The sequence below is a fragment of the Gloeophyllum trabeum genome, assembly GCF_000344685.1.
Source record: "Gloeophyllum trabeum ATCC 11539 unplaced genomic scaffold GLOTRscaffold_00015, whole genome shotgun sequence".
Lineage (NCBI taxonomy): Eukaryota > Fungi > Basidiomycota > Agaricomycetes > Gloeophyllales > Gloeophyllaceae > Gloeophyllum > Gloeophyllum trabeum.
The window spans coordinates 799,485-819,892 of NW_006920424.1; the positions used below are offsets into that span (position 1 = coordinate 799,485).

The following is a 20,408-nucleotide window of genomic DNA, read 5'->3' on the forward strand; positions in this document are numbered from 1 at the left end:
GCTCTGCGCATGGGAATGCACGGACACCTACCAGAGGGTCCCACTTGGAAGTCCCGCCGGCGATGTCAAGAGTTCCCATCCCTCGCAAGGGCAGTGAGAATTGAAGGAGTACTGCCCGTTATGAATTCTTGTTCCGGCAGCTCAGTTCCAGGGGATCTAGGTAATGTCACTCGAGCGCCGCGAATGCAGTCAACACTTCAGTGTCTGCCCTGTGGCCCTGCACTACTTGACAGAGTACTTCCGAGCGCTCGAGTGTAGGGCAAATAGACAAGGGTATCCTATGCATGTCGTAAATATGAATAGCAGGCAAAATACTCTCTGGCGGGGAGTCGAACCCCGCTCTCCCGCGGAGGGCTTACATAAGCTTTTACGTAATTACTTGACAGGCGGGTGTACTATCCGATATACTACCAGAGATGTATGGTAGCAACACCCCAGTATACATAACCCATCCTCTTTTTCGGCACCCCAATCATGGATTTCACCACTGTGATAAATCACGTGGTACTGTACAGGCTTTGTGTAGTACCCATGGCCAAAGCCCTCGGGGCCCGTACGGCTCGTAGTTTACCATATATAGAAGCTGACAAGAAGTGGGAGGCTCGTGGCAGTCGTGCGGACCTTCCACCAGGTCACAGTCACACCCCTTGACTCGGTAATCGCAAGCCACTACGCTGCGCGAGGCTACTGCGCTGTAGTATACTGCACATTGCTACGCAGTGGCTGATCTCCCACGGAAGGCAGGAGTCTCACGCCACATCGTTTCGTCAGGAAACAGAACGTTCCTCCAGAGGAACGTCCATGCTTATATCATACTTTATAGGGCTTTCTAGGCCTGCATAGCTCCCATGGGCAGCCATAGACAGTCATAGGAAAATGAGCATTTCCTGATGTTTATGTATAATGTCACGCTTGTGTCACGGATAACGCATGCAGAGGGACGGCAGCATTGCACTCAGCCAGCACTACTGCTGCAGTGACTAGAGCTTCCCCAGCGCCGGAGTCACTCTGCAATCACCTTGGGGCTTCGGCAACTAATCATACTCACAGTAACAGCTATACGTGTACAGAAGATGAGAAGTACAACCGTCCTTCGTAGCCTCGCAGCCGTACGGCCTCTGTCGCCTCCGTCGGAAGGTCTGCAGTTGGATAGTTCCCAAGAACCAACGGACCACCTATGAGGTGTGGCACGTCGTCCAACTTGAACTCTGTCGGGTTATGGTGGAAATTCAGGAGGACGAGGGCCGTTGCTGATCCTAGACTTCGCGTGTACGCGAAAACTTGCGAATTGTCTGGATGCCGGAGCGTGAAGTCGCCATAAACCTGTAAAATGCCAAGGTGACGGCAAGAACAGTTGTAGCCAGCGGACTCACGAGGACATTGTGCTTCTTTCGCAGAGTCAATGCCTGCTTCCAGAAGCTCCTAACGCTGCTTGTATCCTCCAACTGCACCTCGGCGTTCCAATCTGGATAGTCGTCGTTTACACGCATCCAAGGGGGGGCAGGGGAGAATCCTGCGTAGGCAGAGCTGTCCCACTGAAGAACAGTCGATGAGCCCTCTGCTCGACCGGCAGCGAACTGCACGGTCGCATACCTGCATGGGGAGTCTAGCATGATCACGAGCCTTGCGTCTAATACCATCCATGACGTCCGACATGTCTACATCTGCATTTTTGGTCTCTCTTTTGCGCTTTTCCAGGACACTTAACGCGATTGAACAATCAGCACCAAAAATCCGAGCTTGTAAGGAGAAGGAAGTCATCCGAACCTATTCCAGAAGTTCTGAGTAGCGACGTCCTTGTATTCTTCAAGCCCCCATGTCGGCGGTGCGTTCTTCATCCCGATTTCTTGGCCTTGGTAAATATAGAGCGTCCCGCTCTGAGTAATCTCGAGCATTGCCAGCAGCTTAGCAGACAGAGTTCGCCAATCCGGGGAGTCATTGCCAAATCGTGAGACTGATCGTGAGTGATCGTGGTTCTCGATGAATACCCTGCACAAGCTCCATCGCATCACGACTATAGAGCAAGCCAGCGGACTCACGCATTCCAGAAACCCGCCTCCCGCTCGAAAGTCTGCCATCTGGTAACGACATCCTTCAGATCCTTCAGCTTCCACTGTTTGGGGACCAGGGGAACGTCAGTTCCAAAAGGGTCCACGTAGGAGTCGATGCTCATCAATTCAAACTGGAAAACCATGTTCAGTTCGTGCCTAGAGGGTAACACGTAGGGCAGCAGATCTTGCGCGTTCTGCGTGAATGGAGTCTCGCCGACCGTGATAAGGTCATGCCCTGAAGAAGTCAATGGGCCAAGCCGATCAATATATCTTACCGTCAGCTCAGTTATTTTCATGGCTTACGAGACAGCACACGACCGTTCATCTCACGTATGTATTCATGGACCCTTGGTCTGGAGAGTGCGATATATGTTAGAATTATCTGCAGAAGCTCCAGGGCCGACTTACCCATTCGCAAAGAATATGCTAGCAGATTGATACTCTTCTTTCGGATCCGTAACGGGCGCGTCGGGGAGGCCGTCGACCTTGCTGATGATATTGATCACATCCATCTGCGATGAGCATCTCAGAACGCCCAGCGTCACTAGGTCGGATAACGCGTCCACTCACTCGAAATCCGTCGCATCCCCTCTTAATCCACCACTCCATCATTTCGTAGACGGCTTCCCGTACAGCAGGATTTTCCCAGTTCAAATCAGGCTGCTTGGAGACGTACAGATGGAGGTAGTATTCCCCAGTCTTCTCATCATAATCCCAAGCTGACCCTAAAACACAGGTAAGAACCATAGGGTACGATACCGAGACGCAATGCTAATTGCCTTGGAAGACCGACTTCCAGTTGTTCGGCGGCTTGCGATTACCCTGTTCGTCGTACTTGGGCGGGCGCCAGATGTACCAGTCACGCTTCGGGTTTCGCGAGGCGTCCTTGTCGGAGCGGGATTGGACGAACCATTCATGCTGCCGGACAACACGTTGTGAGACCCTGACGAGTGAGAACGCATCGGAAAGCTGACCTCGTCAGACGTGTGATTGACCACGAGGTCCATCCTGCGCGCCCATGAGCCATGAGACCGTCATCGTCCGAAATGAGCACCCACATCAACTTCATTCCGCGCTCGTGGACTGCCGCGATCAAGCGATCCCAGTCCTCCAGCGTCCCGTACCTCGGATCGATGGCCTGATAGTCCGCTCTACGCCATTACTAGAACCATACTCTCAGATAGCAAGCTGGCATACAGGCACGCACATGTCATACCCCATATCAGCAAGGGGAGATTTGTATATCGGGGAAAGCCAAAGGACATCGACGCCGAGATCTTTGAGGTACTCGAGCTTGGCGAGGATGCCATTGAGATCGCCGAAACCGTCGCCATTGGAGTCGAAAAACGAGATAGGGTAAATCTGATATACGACAGCGGATTTCCACCAGGCGCGCGGGGATGGTGGATCGGCGAGGGCCATGGTGCTGAGCTATCGGAAAGAGAGAAACGCAGCAGGCGTCAGATGGTGGCCATGAATATACGGGTCGCAGCTCGATGAAATGAAATCGATATGATACACGCAGAAGCGGCATGTTGGGGTGCTGGCCAAGAAGCGCAAAGAACCGTACCGCAAAGCCAATGGTGCCCCTGCAGATCAGTGTGATAGTGAGGAGATGGATGTTATCTGGGGTGAAGAGGACTCTTGAAAGTCGGGGCTTCACCGTTCAAAGGCGGCCTCTAGAACTCATCATTGCCCATATACCTTCCTCCCTGTTCTTGAGAAGAGTGCAGATGCATAATGATGAGGGTCGAATATGTCTTTCATCCCACAGTGGGGACTCGAGTCTGTTTGCTGAAACGGGATCCGCTTATCTTCAGTCAGGACCTCTTGAGGTAGAAATACATCTTCTGGATTCCAAAGACGTTGTATCCGAATATACGCGGGGCGGAGATCCAGGAAGAGGTGGTATTCCGAACGCATAGAAGGACTTGCGCTTCATACGACCACAGGGAAAGATGGGCCTTGTTCACTTTAGTCCATGATCCAGGGCCGTCTCTGCCCAAATACTTAACAAGGCACGGGCGCTGACATCCTATACGAATTCCTCGTTGACGTCCGGATAGACGGCACCAATAATAGCACGGACCACCCGAAAAGCGACAGGACAGCAATGTCAGATGGGAATGAACCGCTGAGTAAGGAAGCCACCGGTGAGTCGGTCCGTCATGGGGGACGCAGAACAAGGCGTTGTGCGTCCTGAAGGCGCTAAATGGAAGGGCTGACCTTGTGTTGCGCGTTCAAATGTAATCACTCCAGGGAATGGCTGGGCGCTTTGAGACGTGTTCAGCGGCTAAGATCATCGCTGCTGTCGTATTTATGCCTGCCCGGAATCATTATTAGATCCCGTGTCCGTCCAAGATCCAGCTACCAAGGCCAGAGAGTTTAAACAGCGAGCGAGCTTCCGAGGATCGTCTCACCAGCTTGGCAGCACAGGTAGGCGTCTGCTTAGACGTAGTGGACAATACTCGCCGGCTGGTTCTGAAGATCCGGGGATAGGCTGAAATAAGCTCGAAGTAAGCCGGTCACAAGTCTCATAACTTTCGAATACAACCTCCGCATTATGTGACCGGTAAAAGTGCACGGAGGGAGGGGGGGGGGTAATCACGGCCTTTGTACGGCCATAATTGTGGCACTCGTCCTCTGAAAGCGACAAATGTGCTATCTCCTGGTGCTCGGACCAAGGCGCTTGAGAAGTTCGAGAACTCGTGTCTGGCCACGACGAAAGGCGAGATCGCATGTGCTACAGCGGGACAGCCACACTTTCAGAGAATAGAGCGCACGCACGAGCTGATATATGAGTGTCTTTGGCGTACCGTCAAACGCATAAAAAAGCGTGTCTTCCGCGATACTCGACCTTTGTATTCCGGCTCTTGTCGCGGACAGCCTCGTTGCATCGGAACTCCTCTCGCACCATCACCAAAGCGACAGTTTTGTGATCACGTGGCACACGCGGTAGCCCCATTTAATGCCACCTCCCGAAACACCCGCCTGCCTTTCTCCCGCCCTCCCATTCCCCCGACCAGCCGTCTTCATATCAATTGCCAGTCAAATATATAATTTGTATCTGCATATTATGACGGTCGTACAACAAGCCATGCCTGCCACTGCCATGCCGTCCGTCGTGCAGCTCGACTCGCTGCAGCCCAGATTCGCATCCACACGACCCAGGTTGAATGAGGTGCTGAAGCGCCCAATACCTAATTCGTACTGGGCCACACCTCTTTTGCTCGCCTGCGAATACCCATGGGAGCCGTTGGCGCAGCAACCAAAGCTGGACTTCCTGCTGAGAGCGGGCGTGCGGACGTTCATCGACCTGACGGAGGCGGGGGAGCTCAAGTCGTACGAGTGCGCGCTCGCGGAGCGGGCGCGCAAGCTCGACATCGACACTGCTGCCATCGAGTACCACCGCTTCCCCATCCACGACCGGTCGCTACCAGAGTCAGTGGAGTACATGGGCAGGATCCTGGACGTGCTGAAGGACAATGAAAGAAGACGGCGGATCAGCGCGGTGCACTGCAGAGGAGGGATTGGGCGCACGGGGATGGTCATCGGGTGCTGGTTGGTCGAGTGCGGAGTTGCTGCATCCGGAGAGGAGGCGCTCAGGCTCATCGCAGAGGAATGGAAGACCGTAGAGAAGTGCAAGCGGTTCCCCTGCAGCCCAGAAACCGGTCCTCAATTCGAATTCGTGCGGTCGTTCAAGAAAGGTTTGGCGGCTACGCCTGTCAGGATATAGGACCTTCCCCCAGTCTGAGTTGTGAGTTCTCTGATTCCGCCGGACATTTACGACATGGACGTTAGCTTATTTACTGCACCCTCAGCTATTTTACTCGTGGATTTACCATCTAACTACACTGGCTTCACTGCGTGTCGTCCACATACATTATCGGACCTCATCCCCTGCATTATGACTGGTTCAACCCCACCATGGATTATATCCTTCCTACTAGTAGTTGTTATATCATACGCTTCCAGCCAGTACATAGACTTGTAGCAACAGCATCCTTCCATTGCTCTCTCGTTATGACAATGCATTGAATTTATGCTCGCCGGCGCGGAGGTGCCGTACGTTGCTCTCCTTAATCACCGTGCTCGAATTTGACAACCACTGAGGAAACGTTTATCCCTCAGCCGCCCTCCGATCTCTGAATCGCCCCTTTGAACGAAGCCGCCGGGACTGGATCAAGCACAGATCTCAGTAGATTCGATGATCTTGCAGAATGTTTGCGTATCGCAAGCATTCTGCAAGGTCTTCGAGCGATCCAATTTCTATGAGGCGCAGGTATGTTTCTGCGAGATTGGACATTGACGTTCGCTTAGTGGTCACGTTCATTCTTTGGTCTTGCCGTCACAACCAGATCACAGCTAATGGGCCTCTGTTCAAGACGGGCGGTAGTCAAGAATCCTTGCTCTAGATATTTTACATAAGGGGTAGGCAATCAAAGACCGTTAGCTCCTACGTCAATATGTACGCCAACGTGGTGTCATGCCCCCAGTATTCCATTGCGTCTGCCCTTGGCACGCTGGGGATCGGCATGAACGACCCCTCGTAATTCCCTCCAGTAGCAGAAGTGAAGGTCCTTGCTACGAGGTCGGAGGAGTTGGCCGCACCAATGGACGTGTATAGCCTTCGTTCCCGCGATTTTCCGTAGTTTCGCTCAACGGGCTCATGCCGGCTTCCGTGAGCGACTCCGTAGCGCGCCCGCTCATGTGTGGGTCAGACGTCTTGCCGAGGCTGCTGTAATAAACTTGGGTGAGCACTAGTGAACATCTTGTGGAGAACGACGTACGGCGGCGGTAGATTGCTCGCTTGGGTCTCTTCATGGGAGTCGCAGGAGTTCCAGACTATGAATGAGTCGACCGTCACACTGTTGCTTAGGGAGTGTACTGAGTTATGACTGCGACGGCACAGGTTAGCTATCTACCGAGCCTTGCGTACCTCCGGTACGCACGATGCTCGTCGGTCGTCCCCATCTTTCAGCAAGGCTGTTACAGAGCGGCAGGATGCCATCATGCTGGTCAACATGTCACTATTAAGTTAGTCGTGAACTCAGAGACGACAGCCGACCTTAGGCAACCAGCTGCATGTAAGGGATCGATCAGCGGGATACATGAGCGAGTATGTGAGTAGGCGTACCTGGAATACTGCAGATAACGTTCATGATCTCTGCTCTCGTCTAATCTTACTGCTGGATATCACAGGGGACAACCCGACGTACCGTTCAAATTCAGCACGATGAACACCTACGGATTGAGATGAGACGCCGTTAGCCTCGTCCGTGATCATATCCCAAGACCGCAGCCAGTGAACCGGCGTACCAACGGAAAAATGTACGCGGTGCACGCCGCAATGAAGTAGAGGATACCTTGCTTGCACAGTTTATCCCACAGGGCACTATGGGATAGACGCCCCGCGGTTCGAACGGCCGGAAGGAAGGTCATGACCAGTACAATAAAGTCGATCGCTATGGCTGTGGGTGGGATCGTCAGACCACCGGTTGGGAGGAAAGGGGGTTCCGCGCAGCGGCCAAACCTACTGTATGTGTATAGCATCAACACCCTGTTACGGTCAGCGCTGATGAAAATGCATGTTCCCCGTTCTGCACTCCACGATGCGGAGACGCTAGTTACAGCTGAGGAGTTCAGCATGGTTCAGTGTTTGTATTTTGACTCCAAAAACAACCGCAACCTACACATCAACAGTATTGTCCAATGACCAACAACCAACAGCACTAGACCCAGGACCACCGGCCAAATATCCTTCCAGAGGACATACGTTCTGATGGCGAAATTGGCCGTCGCACACCCCATGACTATGCTTCCTGCTAGCTGAGACGATAATTAGACTGTATAAGAGTGTACAAGTGCGATGACGACATACTGTCAACGCCTGGAAGCCCACTGTTTCCGTTGAGGAAGCCATTATTGATCGGTGAAGGAAATCACTTGCCTTGGCAGTTGACTGTGACTACTAGTCCGGTGCGTAGAAGCATCCTGAAACATTGCGAGTGAGTACATTCGCAGAGGAAATGAGGAAGAGACAGACGTGGCGCATAGGATGCACAAGAGGGTGTACCTTCCAAGGAAGTAAAAGGTCTAAGAGCTCTGGTTAACTATTCCGTCTGCATTACACAATAAATGGACCCACATAAGGCCACTTAAATGTCATTCTTCCCGATATTAAAGCATATTCGAACGATAGCGTATGTAGCCATTCCCATCTTTGCTTCTTCAGCCTTGGGTGAAGATGCTGGTTGCGACAAAAAGGCGCACCCGTATAATCCAAAAAGATAGATGTTCAATCGGTCGAAAATGGCAGCTTGTTGGGCGAGAACACCTGGGTCGTGCCAGTTTACCATTTCCCGCTCATCAAGAGCCTAAGTGCAGACCTGCCCCGACGATAAAGGCAGGCGTACACTGCTAGGCTGCTACTACCAGCGACAAGCAGCGTCGTCCTCGAGAGCAGGAACGACCTCGCGAAGGAACATTTCAATTGGTCGCCTTTGACTGCACGTCCCTGCCAAAATGCAGTAATACGTAAATTAATACTGAATTGTGCAACGCCGCCAGCGCGGAAGTCCAATGAGCGCCCGTCTTACTCTGGCCTTACCTTAGTCCCTCGTTTAGGGGCATTGTATCCCGTACCAGCGCTCTACCGTAATGCGCCATCACGACGGGTACTCTGTTACTCGATGGACACTCTACTCCTCGTACGAAACGGCTCTTTCACGCGGCAGAGTGGGCTCTATGTCCCGGCATTACAACTAGAGCCCATCGGACTTCTACTCGCTATCAATATGAATGCGTTTTTCGCGGCCGGTTGCGAGTGAGGGGCACTACATCAATGTCCTTGTTTATAGCGCTTCAACTCTAGGTTCATTTTTCTCCAGCTCCGTGTACAGAACGATTCGCTGCCACCGACGCCAACGGATAACAGGAATCTCGACACATGCTGATAATACTCCTCCGGCTTGGACATATAAGCAATATACTCACAGCGATGCTATACCCCGATTAGGACGGAAGATGTGCATGTAGAGAACCAGCCTGTCTCCAGGGATTAGCTCAGCAACGGGCATCCAGTCTTTCGCTCAAAGACGCAGCGTCCCTTTATCCGACTTCCAAGATAAACATTCCAGAGCTCGGAGGAAGGAACCGCGTCCGTTAAGATGCGACGTGGTTAAGGTTCCGACGGCCATATGTTCGGCGCCTCCCTCGCTCGATATGGAATCCTCAAGGCAAATTGAGAAGGTTGGCGAGGCACTTGTTTCAGATCGCTAGGGAGCGCATCTCTGATGGTCGTACACGACTTGCGCTAGTCTCACATGAGGCTTTACGACTTAGGTGTGGCGCTCCTCGTGTATTTGCAGCTCTCCACCGAGATCCCCTGCCGAGCCTCGTGTCTCTGGGCGGGTGTTGTGGGACCATATATGTCCTTGTTTTCAACGCTCTGGATCCTGTGGAGATGTTATGTTCTCCTCGGTTGCTCGGCTTCTGTTGCTAGATGTCTGCCTTTATGGCAGACACGTGCCCGTCACACTGGTCCTAATCGCGTCTGCGGCTCCCGCCGTATGTCGACCAGAGGGTCCCATCGGAGCACTGTATCCTGTGGCAGGAACTTGTATGGCAGATGGCCCTTTTCTGTGGTAAATTCTGATACTACAAGAGGCCTCATCGCTTTCCAGGATTCAGTGGCTTGCACCTCATGAAATATTCGCGAGGACCACGCTCATCGTGAAGTCTTTCGACGATACATGGTCAGTGGGTACTTCCGTCCAGCTTGGCTGTATTGCTGACGGTCCTTCAGCGACGCGCACCACACTTTTACGACATGTTTTTCACGGATGCTCTCGTCAACGAACATTCTCCTGAGTCATTTCAGCTCTGCAGCATGGGCTTGATGCCTAAGGCCAGGACTGCATTTGCAAAGCGGCGTAATGTTAACAGGCTTCCATGGGAGATCCTATCATACATTTTTCTTTATTCGACACATTCGTCCGACAATTCGCCTCATCTGCGCATGTTGATGCCTCTCTGGTTATCTCACGTCTGCTCACAGTGGAGAACTATAAGCGTATCCACCGCTCAGTTGTGGACGACACTTTCCTTGCAGAGTGCGGTGACCTCTACCAGTCGACAACGTACCGTCGTTTTCCTTGAGCGCTCCAAAACCTGCCCGCTCGATCTCTACCTGGACTTTCGCGATCCTTCGTGGTGTTGGGCCGAAGATGATCACATCTTCAGTCCGAGAGACATGTCCAACATCCTCGACCTACTTCTGCCCGTCGTGTCGCGCTGGCAAGTGGTCACGCTGCTCACAGATACCTGGGCACCGATCCATTTATTCCTCTCACGAACGTCATCTATCGCTGCGCCCTCGATGCTCCGAGAGATATCCCTTTTCCGCTGCAATGCTTACTTTGTTCGTAGAGGTCAGCCATTCTTGCCCCTCGCCCTGCGGGAACCGGTGAGGCTTTTTGACGGTAGGCTCACGGGTCTGCGCCACGTTACTCTCGCGGGGGTGCACGTCGACTGGTCGAGGTCCTCTCTATGTAACCTGAGAAGCTTGGAGCTGAAGTACCATGCTTATGATGTCACCCCGTCTCTGGTCGAGCTCTTGACGATCTTGAGGGACTGTAGGAGTCTTGAACGTTTGGCTCTGGTCGGGTGGATGGCGAGGTCAGACAATGGTCAGGATGATGTGAAGTTCCTATACCCTTCCTCTGAAGCGCTGTCACTGTCAGGCCTTACGGAGTTAGAGGTTGGTTTCGTAGACGCCGAGAATGCTGCTCGGGTGCTCTCGCTTCTTTCCTTCCCTTCCCTCGTGGATCTATGTCTGCAAGACATCGCAGCTTCACTCGAACCTTTCAAGGATCCTAAAGACTGCGACGCGCTACTGCAGCACTTGTCAACCACTAGGTATCTCCATAATATCCAATGCCTGCGACTGGATCGAATCCAAGCAAGCGAAATGTCCACTTCCACCTTCCTTTCGGCATGCCGTCTTCTGACGCGCCTCACGTTGGAGCGGGTAGACAACACTGTTCTCGGGTCCATTAAGAAGTTTCACCCTGGAGCGAGTGATGCATCAGATGCGGCAGCGCTGGCGTGCCCGCATTTGGTGGATTTACGCGGCCGGGACGTGGACGTATCCTTCTTCGTCGAGTGTGCACTTTGGCGCGCCAGCGTGCCTTCCTCCAAGGCACGTCGATTGCAGACAGTGGCTATCGAGCTCTGCGGTGAACGCTCCGGCGACGCAGTCACCGATGTCGTATACGAGGCATTCGCCCTCATGGGAATAAAGCTCTCAGTGGTAGAGGATGAGGACTGCGGTTGGTCTCGTCGAGGTAGCTTGGCCAGCGTTGGCCCTTTCGGTAATTAGCCACCCAGTGGGAAGCAATGAGTTGACATTCCACGTTTACATACGGGGACCATGTATATCTTGTTCATCGGGACCAGGAAGGTACTATGGTGGCGCCTCCTCCGCGTCTTCAAAGGTGTGCTCGGTGACAGCCTGGTGATGTGATACTTATGCATAGACGATACCTTGTGGGGTACTATGTTCGTTGTAAATTCATAATGCTATTTGTCGAGTAGGAATTCCCAATATCCGGATCGTACTTAGTCGGTCCTGCCACTGAAAGAAACGAGAGCGTATCCCGTTTCGCGGATGTTTCGCGGAGTTTGAATGAGAGTCCTGGACTCCTAATATACATACACTCGTGCATACGGACCGTTCGTTACCTAACTCGCTTGGCTAACACTCGGACTCACACTTAAGATAGGGCCAGTCCATACACGACTACCTTGGTCACACCGTGACAATCACGTGCTTTGCCTATATATGGCAGGTCAGTGTAAGGAAATCGAGGAGATCATCGATAGAAATCACCACTGTCGAGCTTATTATAATTTCCATGGGTCGAGATCCTCAAATGTTTTTTATAGGAACTGTTTGTATGTACTGTATCTTTGATTCTTATAAAAAACATCTGTGGTTTTCTACCTGTGCCCAAAGTTATAAGACCGACTTCGTGCTTTCCCCGCCAAGTGTGACAAAAATAGTCACGTGATAGTAGTCGTACATGAGCTGGCCCTATCTTACTGGAGAAATGTCTGCCATAGTTGACGGTGAATCCCTATATTTCAAGACTTACTGCTGAGATCGTTGATAATGTCGTAGACGTGGTGCAGTCTCTAAAAGCGGAAGGGAATCAACATTTTGCGAACAAGCGATACAAGGAAGCTACTGGCATATATACATCAATCATCCAAGAGTATAGTGACAAGGCGTCTGCTGGCGTCATCCTAACCGTGCGATGCAACAGAGCGGCGTGCCACATGGAATTAGGTACGTTCCGCCAATTCGTATACCAAGGCATATCGAGATGCCTAATATTAACTCGATGTTGCCATTGCGTACACTCAGAAGAACACACGGAATGCGAAAACGACTGCATAGAAGTCATCAAAGGCGAGGAGCACGTACCTACTTCTGTTTTGCGGAAGGCCTACTATCGTCTTGCCCGAGCTCTCCATGCTCGTGGAAAGTTCGACGAGGCTCTGGAGGCTCTGGCTGATCTACGCAGCATAAATCCTGCATTCGATCCTTCCGAGAAGGCGCTCCGTGAAGAGATAGAGTGTGTCAAGGCGAAGATGGAGCGGGATCAGCGCATTCAGAATATACCGAACGAAGATTACGAAGAGACCCGGAGGAAGGTGACAGGCGAAGCCAACTCTGGTCTGCAGGGGGCTTCTGTCCCTTTCCAGTATGAAGTCCACATCGGCGGGGACGTCATTCACTTCACTGATAACGTCCCGGTCGCCCTTACCACACCATACTCCCCGGAGGTGCCCACGAAACGGTTCTTAGCGCAGCTCACTATCAAGTATCAGAAGGACCTCATGCGGAGGAAGGCATGGAAATGCTGGGACTGTCCTAAACCTGCCGTCAGCATGGTCCATACGCCCATGTCCTATCTGCACAAAAGCCCCCCTCTCGTGGTGGACTTCGCGCAGCCTGTTTGCGAGAATGGGGGCCGTTGCGACAAAGAAGCGAGAATTTTCATGGCGGACACTATGCTGGAAATGACCGGGCGTCGTCAATAAACTGTAGACCTGTAATGTCGGTCTCTCCAAATTGTGATTTACCACAGTTTTGCTGCTCCTAACAGCGTCACAGTACGTGTTCCTGCCTCGGACGGATCTGAAGTTGCGGTTACACTCAAAGCTGCGTGTATACCATGGAGGCCAGGGTATTCGATGCTGCTAGAACGCACCCGGTTTCTCTTCGCTGGCACCGTCACATATGGGCCACGGGTTTTTCATTCCAAGAACGAGCTTGTATTAGGCCTGGCCTGTGCTATTGGTACATGGTCTTACACGGGGTAACGATACACGAGCGAGATGTTGCATAAATCGGGGTATAACGTGTTTGTGAAGTCCTATCCCTTTGCCCGAGGAATGTCACTATAATCACAGTTTCGTCGCAGGTCCACCCTCCCCATAGAACGGATCCTGTTTAAACCAGCCAACGCGCTTGATCCTCTGGCCTGTATCACCCTCCTCCTCCCGGCCGTAGCACATATCCCAGTGCTCCGCACCGATCTCGTAAGCGCCGAGCATGTCGAAAACCTTCGTCCCCAGCTCTCTGACCTGCTTGTGCGACATTCCGGCTGGTATGAGCAATGCATCTCCTTGCTCGACCTCCAGTTCGACTTTTCGTGGGTTCTCTACACCTCCGAAAGCCAAGAGAGCGGACCCGCTGAGAATGACGATGGCTTCGTGGCATGTAGTATGGAAGTGATCGGTCGGATACATGGTGTACGTCCACTGTGGTTGGATGACATTCACCTTCGCGAGGTGGTCTTTGATTGCGTCCTTCCCAGCGCCCTTCCGGAAAAGCGATTTATAGTGGACCAGCGGCTTATTGTCCGCGTCGGAGTTGGGGTAACGACCATGCCGAGGTATGTGGTATGTTGCGACTTTTACGTCAGAGACGGGGTTAATGACGGACGACATATCGTGTGGTTCGTTGGCAGGTGGTGAACTCGAAGGGGCAGGTCCAGGCGGGAGGTAAGAAATCTCATCTGCGTACTACTCGACGCGTTCTTTATTCATGAGTGGTGTACCGTGCTCGCCCAAGCCTCAGATCGAATCTCTGCCGGTGCCTGGATTCTACGGTCTTCACGATGTCCCCTCGATCGTTCAATCTTAATAACCATTGGTTCTGAGTGGAAGCAACGGAAGGCGAAGGGATAGTCGCTGATTGGCCGAGATTGGCCGGCGGTCGCCTGTCTGTTCGGATATTCGTGCATTGGGGAAAGACGTGATGGTTTCCGGATTCTCCGATTGAAAAATGAGGCAGCCGCCGGCATCGTACATTTGCAGGTCCATATCGTCAACAATTATCTATCTTATATACCACGCAAGCAGACGCAAGCCACTATGTTCTTGATTGTCATTTCCTGCGAGGGATAGAACCGCAGCGTCTCGCAGCGTTCGGTGTAGAACCAGCTTACCCCTGAACACGCTGCTTCCAGGGCCCTTGGCCATGGACCTCATTCGCCAGTTTATCCTATACTTAGCGGCCCCGCGTTGTGGCGTACGTGTGCATGCCTCGGAGCCTGGGCCTCGGGTAAATAGCCTCATGTTTGCCTTCGCTCTCGATCGTGTTCTACATAACCCCCTGTAGCACAGTGATAATTACCTAGTGATACTCGTTGACTTCGAATTCTCCAGTACGCGCCTCAGAATGGATAAGGCTGTACTCGTCACAAGTCATGTTGACCCGCTCTGACCGAGTTCAGATCTCTCATCAGCGCGTGCTGAGTATGCCTTACCACAATAGCCCTCTGTGCCAGATCCACACTTCTCGACGGCGCCGCTAACATATAGTACGTTCCAGATACGACCGCATGAGAGTCCTGGACAATTGGACTGGCCCTGGACGCGACCGCAGCCTTAAGAGTAATTCCTAACGACCTCGGGCACAAGAGCTTCGATGCAGGTGTAAGAAATCCGTCGTTCGTTCGCAGCTCGGCAGGCGCGTCATGTCCTTGTACAGATGAATTAGATCAACATGTACAGTCTCCCTGATCAGACTTCCAATACTGGCCCCTCAGACCCATAGATAGGGTCTTTTTCGAACCACCGCAGCTTTCTGATGCGTCCTTCGACGTCGCCTTCCCCTTCCTTTCCATAGCACATGTCCCACTGATCCGCGCCCACCGGGTAGCAGCCCAACATCTGGAAGTCGCCACTTTTATCCTGGAGAAGTCTGTGGGCCATTCCGGCTGGGAGCACGATCGCGTCGCCTTTTGTAACATCTGCTTCGACTCTGTCGAGGTTCTCTTCACCGCCGAAGAGTAGTTTAGCAGAGCCTTTGAGGATGATCAATACCTCGTGCGTGTTCGAATGGAAGTGGGAGGTCGGATACATGGAATATGTCCAGTGAGGCTCGATAACGTTAATTTTGGAGAGATGGGCGGTAATAGACGACTTGGTGGCGGACGGGGAGAAGACGGTATGATATACCAACAACGGCTTCGAAGTAGCGGAAGAATTTGGTACACGATTAAATCTCGGGACAAAATGTTTGCTGACTGCGAGAGAAGAGAGCGGCGTCAGGATCGAAGAGGCCATGGCATGTGTACAGTGTTTCTGGGACGAAGTACTGAATAAGAGCCCTGGTTATATCAGTTGGGAGCTTGAGATGACGTCACGGTGGCCAATGACATCGTCCAAGAATAATCGCTATAGCTCTTGCATAAGCCGGGAGCGCCGTTATGCTCAGTATGCTCCTTTTCGAATCAGGAGGGCAAGGTCGTCTTCTCCGCCCTCCTCGTACTGCAAGTCTGCGTCACCTAGCGTCATACTTCCCCGGTCAAGGTTCCACACGTCACCTGCAGCTAGGGTCGCGACCATAGCATCTTCTCGTCCGCCCGATATACGAGCCTCCACGAGCGTCCCGCTCCCCGGATTCTTTTGCACACGCTCGACCAGCGAGTCGTGGCGAGCCTCCGCGTTCTGTGAGCCGCTGGTCGGAGGACTACTGTAGTTCTCAAGAGATTGCACGGTGAACGTCGATGGTACGCCGGTGTAGTCGATGCTGATGATCAGAGACGAAAGGGGGACACTAGGAAACTTGCTCTTCGCCTCTTCACGGAGATGGGGGAGGTGCTGGCGGGCGTCGTGCATGGACAAGTAGTGCAGGAACTGTCGGTCGCGCTTCGAGAGCGGCTCTAGTTTTCCCTCTGCACGTCATGAGTTACATTAGCCCCGAAGTACGAAACTTAGACGCCTACCTTGGCGTTCCTGTTGCTTCAATTTGCATACTGTCTTGTGATCGCCCTCTTTCCAAGCTGTTACCAGACACTCCTTGGAGCAATACAACGTGACTTGGCAACCAGTGCATTTCTTGAAGTTATTCTTGAAATCAATTTTATGGCACTATTCACGATCATACGTTATCATCAAGTTATGGACCGCCAGAGAATCGGTCACCTTGACATTATCACAGGCGACGCCTTGGTTCTTCTTGGTCTCGCTGAACCGCACGGAGATTGCGCGCCTCTCAAGCACGAGGTCTCGTAAGGTGGACCATACGTCCTTGGCCACGCTATTTCTGATGCGCTTCTTCATATCCTCAGAAGAGTCAACCTTTAAGATGGGGGCTTCCGCGGCAGCGATGACGGAATAGTATATCATATATCGCGGTAGTAGATTGCTGAAAATAGACAGGATCATTTCTCGGTCCTCCTGGGACAACATGGCATATGTCGGGCTGCAATCAACGAACGCCGTTATGAGGCCGGCGTTGAGGGCCTGAGATACCCATGTGAAGCCTTCTGTAGACTCGAGGCAGTTCTTCAAGTAGCCAAACAACGAGAGCATAGCATCTAGGAAGGCGGGATCTCGGGATCCCGTGACTTCTTTGGAGACAGCGACGAGGGCCTGGGTAACCGTACCGATGACGCCTTCGCTGAGGAGAGCGTAACGCAGGCGATGATCCTGCTGATACGAGAGCTCGTTGATCAAGTCCGCCAAGATCTGCGTGCGTGCGGGATCCATTGGCGACGCTCTGATCGCAGAGCGCAAGCGCGACAATGCCATCTTCGCGACGTTGGGAGCCTTGCCGCCAGCGGCTTTGACGACCTTCGTGAGGGTCCTCTCATCAACCTTGCTCAAGAGTGCATCGAGCAGCGCCGACCCGAGTGGGATGTTGCTCAGAGATGGTACGGGGCCACCGTCTTCGTGAACCCATAACTGGACCGCGATGTCGAGCAGCCCCGGCGTCCCAAGCATGGCTTGTCGAACCCTGGGTTCGCGAGACGCGACACACCAGCCTCCTGATATAACGTCTAATGTCTGCCGCCGGACGTCGTCCGGGACGTCTTGCTTGACTATCCGTATTTGAAAGAAGTAGTAGCCCCACTTGTATATGCCTGGCCATGTCCGTAGAACAAGGTCCCCGAGAGACCGATCGTCGTCAGGATAGTCGGTGAGCTTGCTTAAACCAAGGAGGGACATAAACGCGAGATTAGCATCCTCTACCCGGGGCACATTCGGAAATGACGGCGCCTTCCTCTCGTCCAGATGCGTGCAGAAAACATCCATTACGCCTAAAGAGACCATGTTGGGAATCTCCTGCCAAAAGTTGGCGAGGGTGATCAATTCCGATACTGATCCGCGGCGAGCTGCATCAATGGACTAGGAAAGACATTAGTCGAGGGTTAGGAGTAAAGGAAACGTAGAAGTCGATGGGATGGAAACCAGAAGAGATACAATATGGCATGGTAAGGAAGTCTGAGTTTCGTTGCTCGACCGCAGGGGCAGAGACGCCACAACCTCTAAACGGCAAATCCAACTCACCTTCTTTGGATCACGCTGCAACGCGTTCAAGGAGCGTTGTAGAGCTGGATTCATATTCCTCTGGGCTACTCAGAACCTAAGGAAATCCTCAAGACGGATTCGCGCTCTCCCCGCACGGCCAGGTACTGAGGTAGCAGGAGAATGTGCTGCTGAAAGAAAATAAATGGTAAAGTCGGAATATCTGTCACCTTCCTGATCGGGGTGTCATAGGGGTTGGTGCTGTGGAGATTTCCGAAGCTTGATGAGACCCACCTCGCCTGGCGAGTGGCAGACCGAGCCCGCGATGAAGCGATGCCAATACACTCGTTGTGTCCACACGAATACTTAGGATTGCACTTCAAGTACCCCCATTCCCAAGCCCAGTCACTACTGCTACCATGCCGTTGCTGGACCCGCTCTCTACCGTCATAGCTTCGTTGAAGCGAGAGTCCATTATTCCCGACGTTCTGCCTGAGGATTTCTATCCTTCGAGTCTCTTTTCAATAGTGTGGCCCAATGGCAAGGAAGCAGTACTAGGCAATGAGCTGACCAGGGAGGACACTCTGGATGAACCCTCTATCAACTTCGCACCGATGAACGTCCCTCCGGAGCAAGCAGACAGTTCAGGCGAGGCAGGCAGCGTCAGGGATCTGACCTACACGGTCGTCATGTTTGATCCCGATGCCCCATCGAAAGCTGATCCCAAGTTCAAGTGCTTCCGGCACTGGGTGGTACGTTGCTTGTGGTCTCGTACTGTCACTTTCAGCGCGAGCCCGATCCATAGATCACTGGCTTGAAAGCGCCACCGCAGACCAGTCTTCAATCTGACAACCTGCTGGCTACGAAGACCAAGCCAGCCACGACCCCGTACAGGCCTCCCGGGCCTCCTCCAGGAACTGGACTCCACCGTTACAGTGAGTAATGCGTGGTCATCACTTGACATGCGCATCCTGAAGTTTACCGGTTCCGCTAGTCTTTCTCTTGTTCCAGGAACCTGCGTCAGTCCCAATCGAGATACCTCAGGGCGAGCCTGAGTACGGCGCGACTCTAGAAGAAAGGCGGAGTTGGAACGCTATCGATTTCGCACAGAAGTATGGCCTGGTACTAGTCGGAGCCAATTTCTTCATCTGCAGGTCCACAGAGTAAGGCTGATGACTGAAGAGTCGGATTGGAAAGCAAGAAGCATAATCACTGTACCAAATACAAGATAAGTCGATATAGACAAATGGGATTGGCCATTAGTCGGACGGCGAGTTCGAGCCGCAAGGGTAAGGGGATCCTCCTACAGTAGCATACCTTTCATCCAGGTCATACCGCGCAACTCGCTCTTGCAATATGTCTATATGACGCCCTAGCGTTGACGCTACCTCCAGCCATTTCTTCCTTACCAGCCTACCCTTACCAGCCTACCCTCCGCCTTGACTATCTCGCCGTTCACAATGACCCAATCAACGTCCGCGGCAGTCGCGTGAAACACGATGCCCTTGAAGGGGTCACGACAGTGTGCCAGGTTCACCGACTGCGCGGCGCGGTCATCACTTACACGGCCCTAAGCAAGCAACGGCCAGGGAACGGTCACCTTGTAGGCAACCAGCGAGTTGGCCCACGTATACGTCTTCCGCTGTGACCAAAGCGGCAGTGGTACAACTCAATTTAGCGAGACTGTTGTGAACGACATAGTCGATATGCAAACTTATGTGATGGACTGGCATGACTTCTCACTATTCTGACAACGTCCAGTCTTCGTGACTATTGACGATCGTCATCCACAGGTGTCTGGATATTAATGGCCGTTAGGAGGGGTTCCACTTCCTGGTTGGAACATACCTGTGCGTGTCGACAAAGCCAGGTGCTATCCACTTGTCGCTGCAGTCGACGACGAAGTAGTGCTGGGGAAGCTTCACGGAATTCGGTTTCGCAACGTCCACGATCCGGTCACCTTGTATCAATACATCCACCCGACGGGCAGAAGGAGTCGACAGAGGATCATCTTCGCCCCTATGCGTCGCCAAGAGTCCATTTCGGAGGAGTATGGTCGAGCAGATATTGGACGCCATTTCAGTGGAGACAGAGGTCTACCAATCATACACACAAGCACAAGTTCTTAAAGGGGCTGGCAGGGGATGCGACGAACAAGTTATCATCTAATCTTGTCCGGATGTCATGCGTCAGCGCTCAATTCCAGAATGCATGAGATCGGGATAAGGCAATATGGCATCTTTCATCAATCAGTATTGGACGTTGCATCAGCCGTACAGGGGTCAGTTCCTCTGCAAACGCGACTTGTCACCTTCAGGTCGCAGTCTATTTATAGACCTCCGCCTGTTAGTAGAAGGCCGGAAGCCTGAGCGACGATAACTTCTGGAGGTGTCGTACTAGTCCGTTAAGCTCACGAAAGTATCGCGAACGTGATTCAGCAGCGGTCACGGGCATTGAGAGCTTGGACGTGCATAAGGGAACGCTACACCCTCCATGTCAGTGCATGACAATTACGGGTATCTCGTG

General features: G+C 52.6%; 9 protein-coding genes and 1 non-coding gene across 10 annotated transcripts; 3 read left to right on the forward strand and 7 right to left on the reverse strand.

Moving 5' to 3' along the window:
• Positions 1 to 314: 314 nt before the first annotated feature.
• GLOTRDRAFT_t113 lies at positions 315 to 417 on the reverse strand. The gene has a single exon. It is a non-coding gene; the product is annotated as a tRNA-Asp (tRNA).
• A 639-nt stretch (positions 418 to 1,056) lies between these two features.
• Positions 1,057 to 3,473, reverse strand: GLOTRDRAFT_133004 (glycoside hydrolase family 13 protein; the record flags this gene model as incomplete). Its single annotated transcript, XM_007871884.1, has 12 exons — positions 1,057 to 1,323; positions 1,374 to 1,535; positions 1,594 to 1,702; positions 1,768 to 1,989; positions 2,040 to 2,286; positions 2,355 to 2,404; positions 2,460 to 2,563; positions 2,622 to 2,776; positions 2,873 to 2,969; positions 3,026 to 3,059; positions 3,110 to 3,202; positions 3,259 to 3,473. 12 exons carry the CDS (start codon positions 3,471 to 3,473, stop codon positions 1,057 to 1,059), a joined length of 1,755 nt encoding a protein of 584 aa, XP_007870075.1.
• Positions 3,474 to 5,163: 1,690 nt separating this feature from the next.
• Positions 5,164 to 6,105, forward strand: GLOTRDRAFT_117962 (phosphotyrosine protein phosphatases II; the record flags this gene model as incomplete). Its single annotated transcript, XM_007871885.1, has 2 exons — positions 5,164 to 5,808; positions 5,873 to 6,105. The coding sequence occupies one exon, from the start codon at positions 5,164 to 5,166 to the stop codon at positions 5,785 to 5,787; it is 624 nt and encodes a 207-aa protein (XP_007870076.1). The 3' UTR covers positions 5,788 to 5,808; positions 5,873 to 6,105.
• A 320-nt stretch (positions 6,106 to 6,425) lies between these two features.
• Positions 6,426 to 8,517, reverse strand: GLOTRDRAFT_141006 (uncharacterized protein). The gene is made up of 14 exons (XM_007871886.1): positions 8,325 to 8,517; positions 8,200 to 8,272; positions 8,098 to 8,147; positions 8,002 to 8,045; positions 7,933 to 7,952; positions 7,745 to 7,880; positions 7,589 to 7,684; positions 7,371 to 7,522; positions 7,271 to 7,295; positions 7,189 to 7,218; positions 7,120 to 7,132; positions 7,004 to 7,066; positions 6,842 to 6,949; positions 6,426 to 6,789 (listed from the first exon to the last, which is right to left on the reverse strand). Exons 1-14 carry the CDS (start codon positions 8,408 to 8,410, stop codon positions 6,636 to 6,638), a joined length of 1,050 nt encoding a protein of 349 aa, XP_007870077.1. The 5' UTR covers positions 8,411 to 8,517; the 3' UTR covers positions 6,426 to 6,635.
• Positions 8,518 to 9,882: 1,365 nt separating this feature from the next.
• GLOTRDRAFT_123178 (uncharacterized protein) lies at positions 9,883 to 13,442 on the forward strand (the record flags this gene model as incomplete). The annotated part of the gene is made up of 6 exons (XM_007871887.1): positions 9,883 to 11,425; positions 11,511 to 11,548; positions 11,649 to 11,668; positions 12,203 to 12,402; positions 12,481 to 13,152; positions 13,234 to 13,442. The coding sequence occupies 6 exons, from the start codon at positions 9,883 to 9,885 to the stop codon at positions 13,440 to 13,442; spliced, it is 2,682 nt and encodes an 893-aa protein (XP_007870078.1).
• An 84-nt stretch (positions 13,443 to 13,526) lies between these two features.
• GLOTRDRAFT_133009 (uncharacterized protein) lies at positions 13,527 to 14,072 on the reverse strand (the record flags this gene model as incomplete). The annotated part of the gene is made up of 1 exon (XM_007871888.1): positions 13,527 to 14,072. One exon carries the CDS (start codon positions 14,070 to 14,072, stop codon positions 13,527 to 13,529), a length of 546 nt encoding a protein of 181 aa, XP_007870079.1.
• A 929-nt stretch (positions 14,073 to 15,001) lies between these two features.
• On the reverse strand, positions 15,002 to 16,038 carry GLOTRDRAFT_81253 (cupin domain-containing protein). The gene has a single exon (XM_007871889.1). It carries the CDS (start codon positions 15,693 to 15,695, stop codon positions 15,150 to 15,152), a length of 546 nt encoding a protein of 181 aa, XP_007870080.1. The 5' UTR covers positions 15,696 to 16,038; the 3' UTR covers positions 15,002 to 15,149.
• GLOTRDRAFT_123179 (uncharacterized protein) lies at positions 15,424 to 18,061 on the reverse strand. The gene is made up of 4 exons (XM_007871890.1): positions 17,925 to 18,061; positions 16,557 to 17,762; positions 16,358 to 16,502; positions 15,424 to 16,306 (listed from the first exon to the last, which is right to left on the reverse strand). The coding sequence occupies exons 1-4, from the start codon at positions 17,976 to 17,978 to the stop codon at positions 15,843 to 15,845; spliced, it is 1,869 nt and encodes a 622-aa protein (XP_007870081.1). The 5' UTR covers positions 17,979 to 18,061; the 3' UTR covers positions 15,424 to 15,842.
• Positions 18,062 to 18,175: 114 nt separating this feature from the next.
• GLOTRDRAFT_65852 (PEBP-like protein) lies at positions 18,176 to 19,052 on the forward strand (the record flags this gene model as incomplete). The annotated part of the gene is made up of 3 exons (XM_007871891.1): positions 18,176 to 18,634; positions 18,688 to 18,817; positions 18,877 to 19,052. The coding sequence occupies exons 1-3, from the start codon at positions 18,302 to 18,304 to the stop codon at positions 19,047 to 19,049; spliced, it is 636 nt and encodes a 211-aa protein (XP_007870082.1). The 5' UTR covers positions 18,176 to 18,301.
• A 235-nt stretch (positions 19,053 to 19,287) lies between these two features.
• Positions 19,288 to 19,960, reverse strand: GLOTRDRAFT_133013 (uncharacterized protein; the record flags this gene model as incomplete). The annotated part of the gene is made up of 4 exons (XM_007871892.1): positions 19,288 to 19,452; positions 19,517 to 19,565; positions 19,626 to 19,679; positions 19,731 to 19,960. 4 exons carry the CDS (start codon positions 19,958 to 19,960, stop codon positions 19,288 to 19,290), a joined length of 498 nt encoding a protein of 165 aa, XP_007870083.1.
• Positions 19,961 to 20,408: the final 448 nt, after the last annotated feature.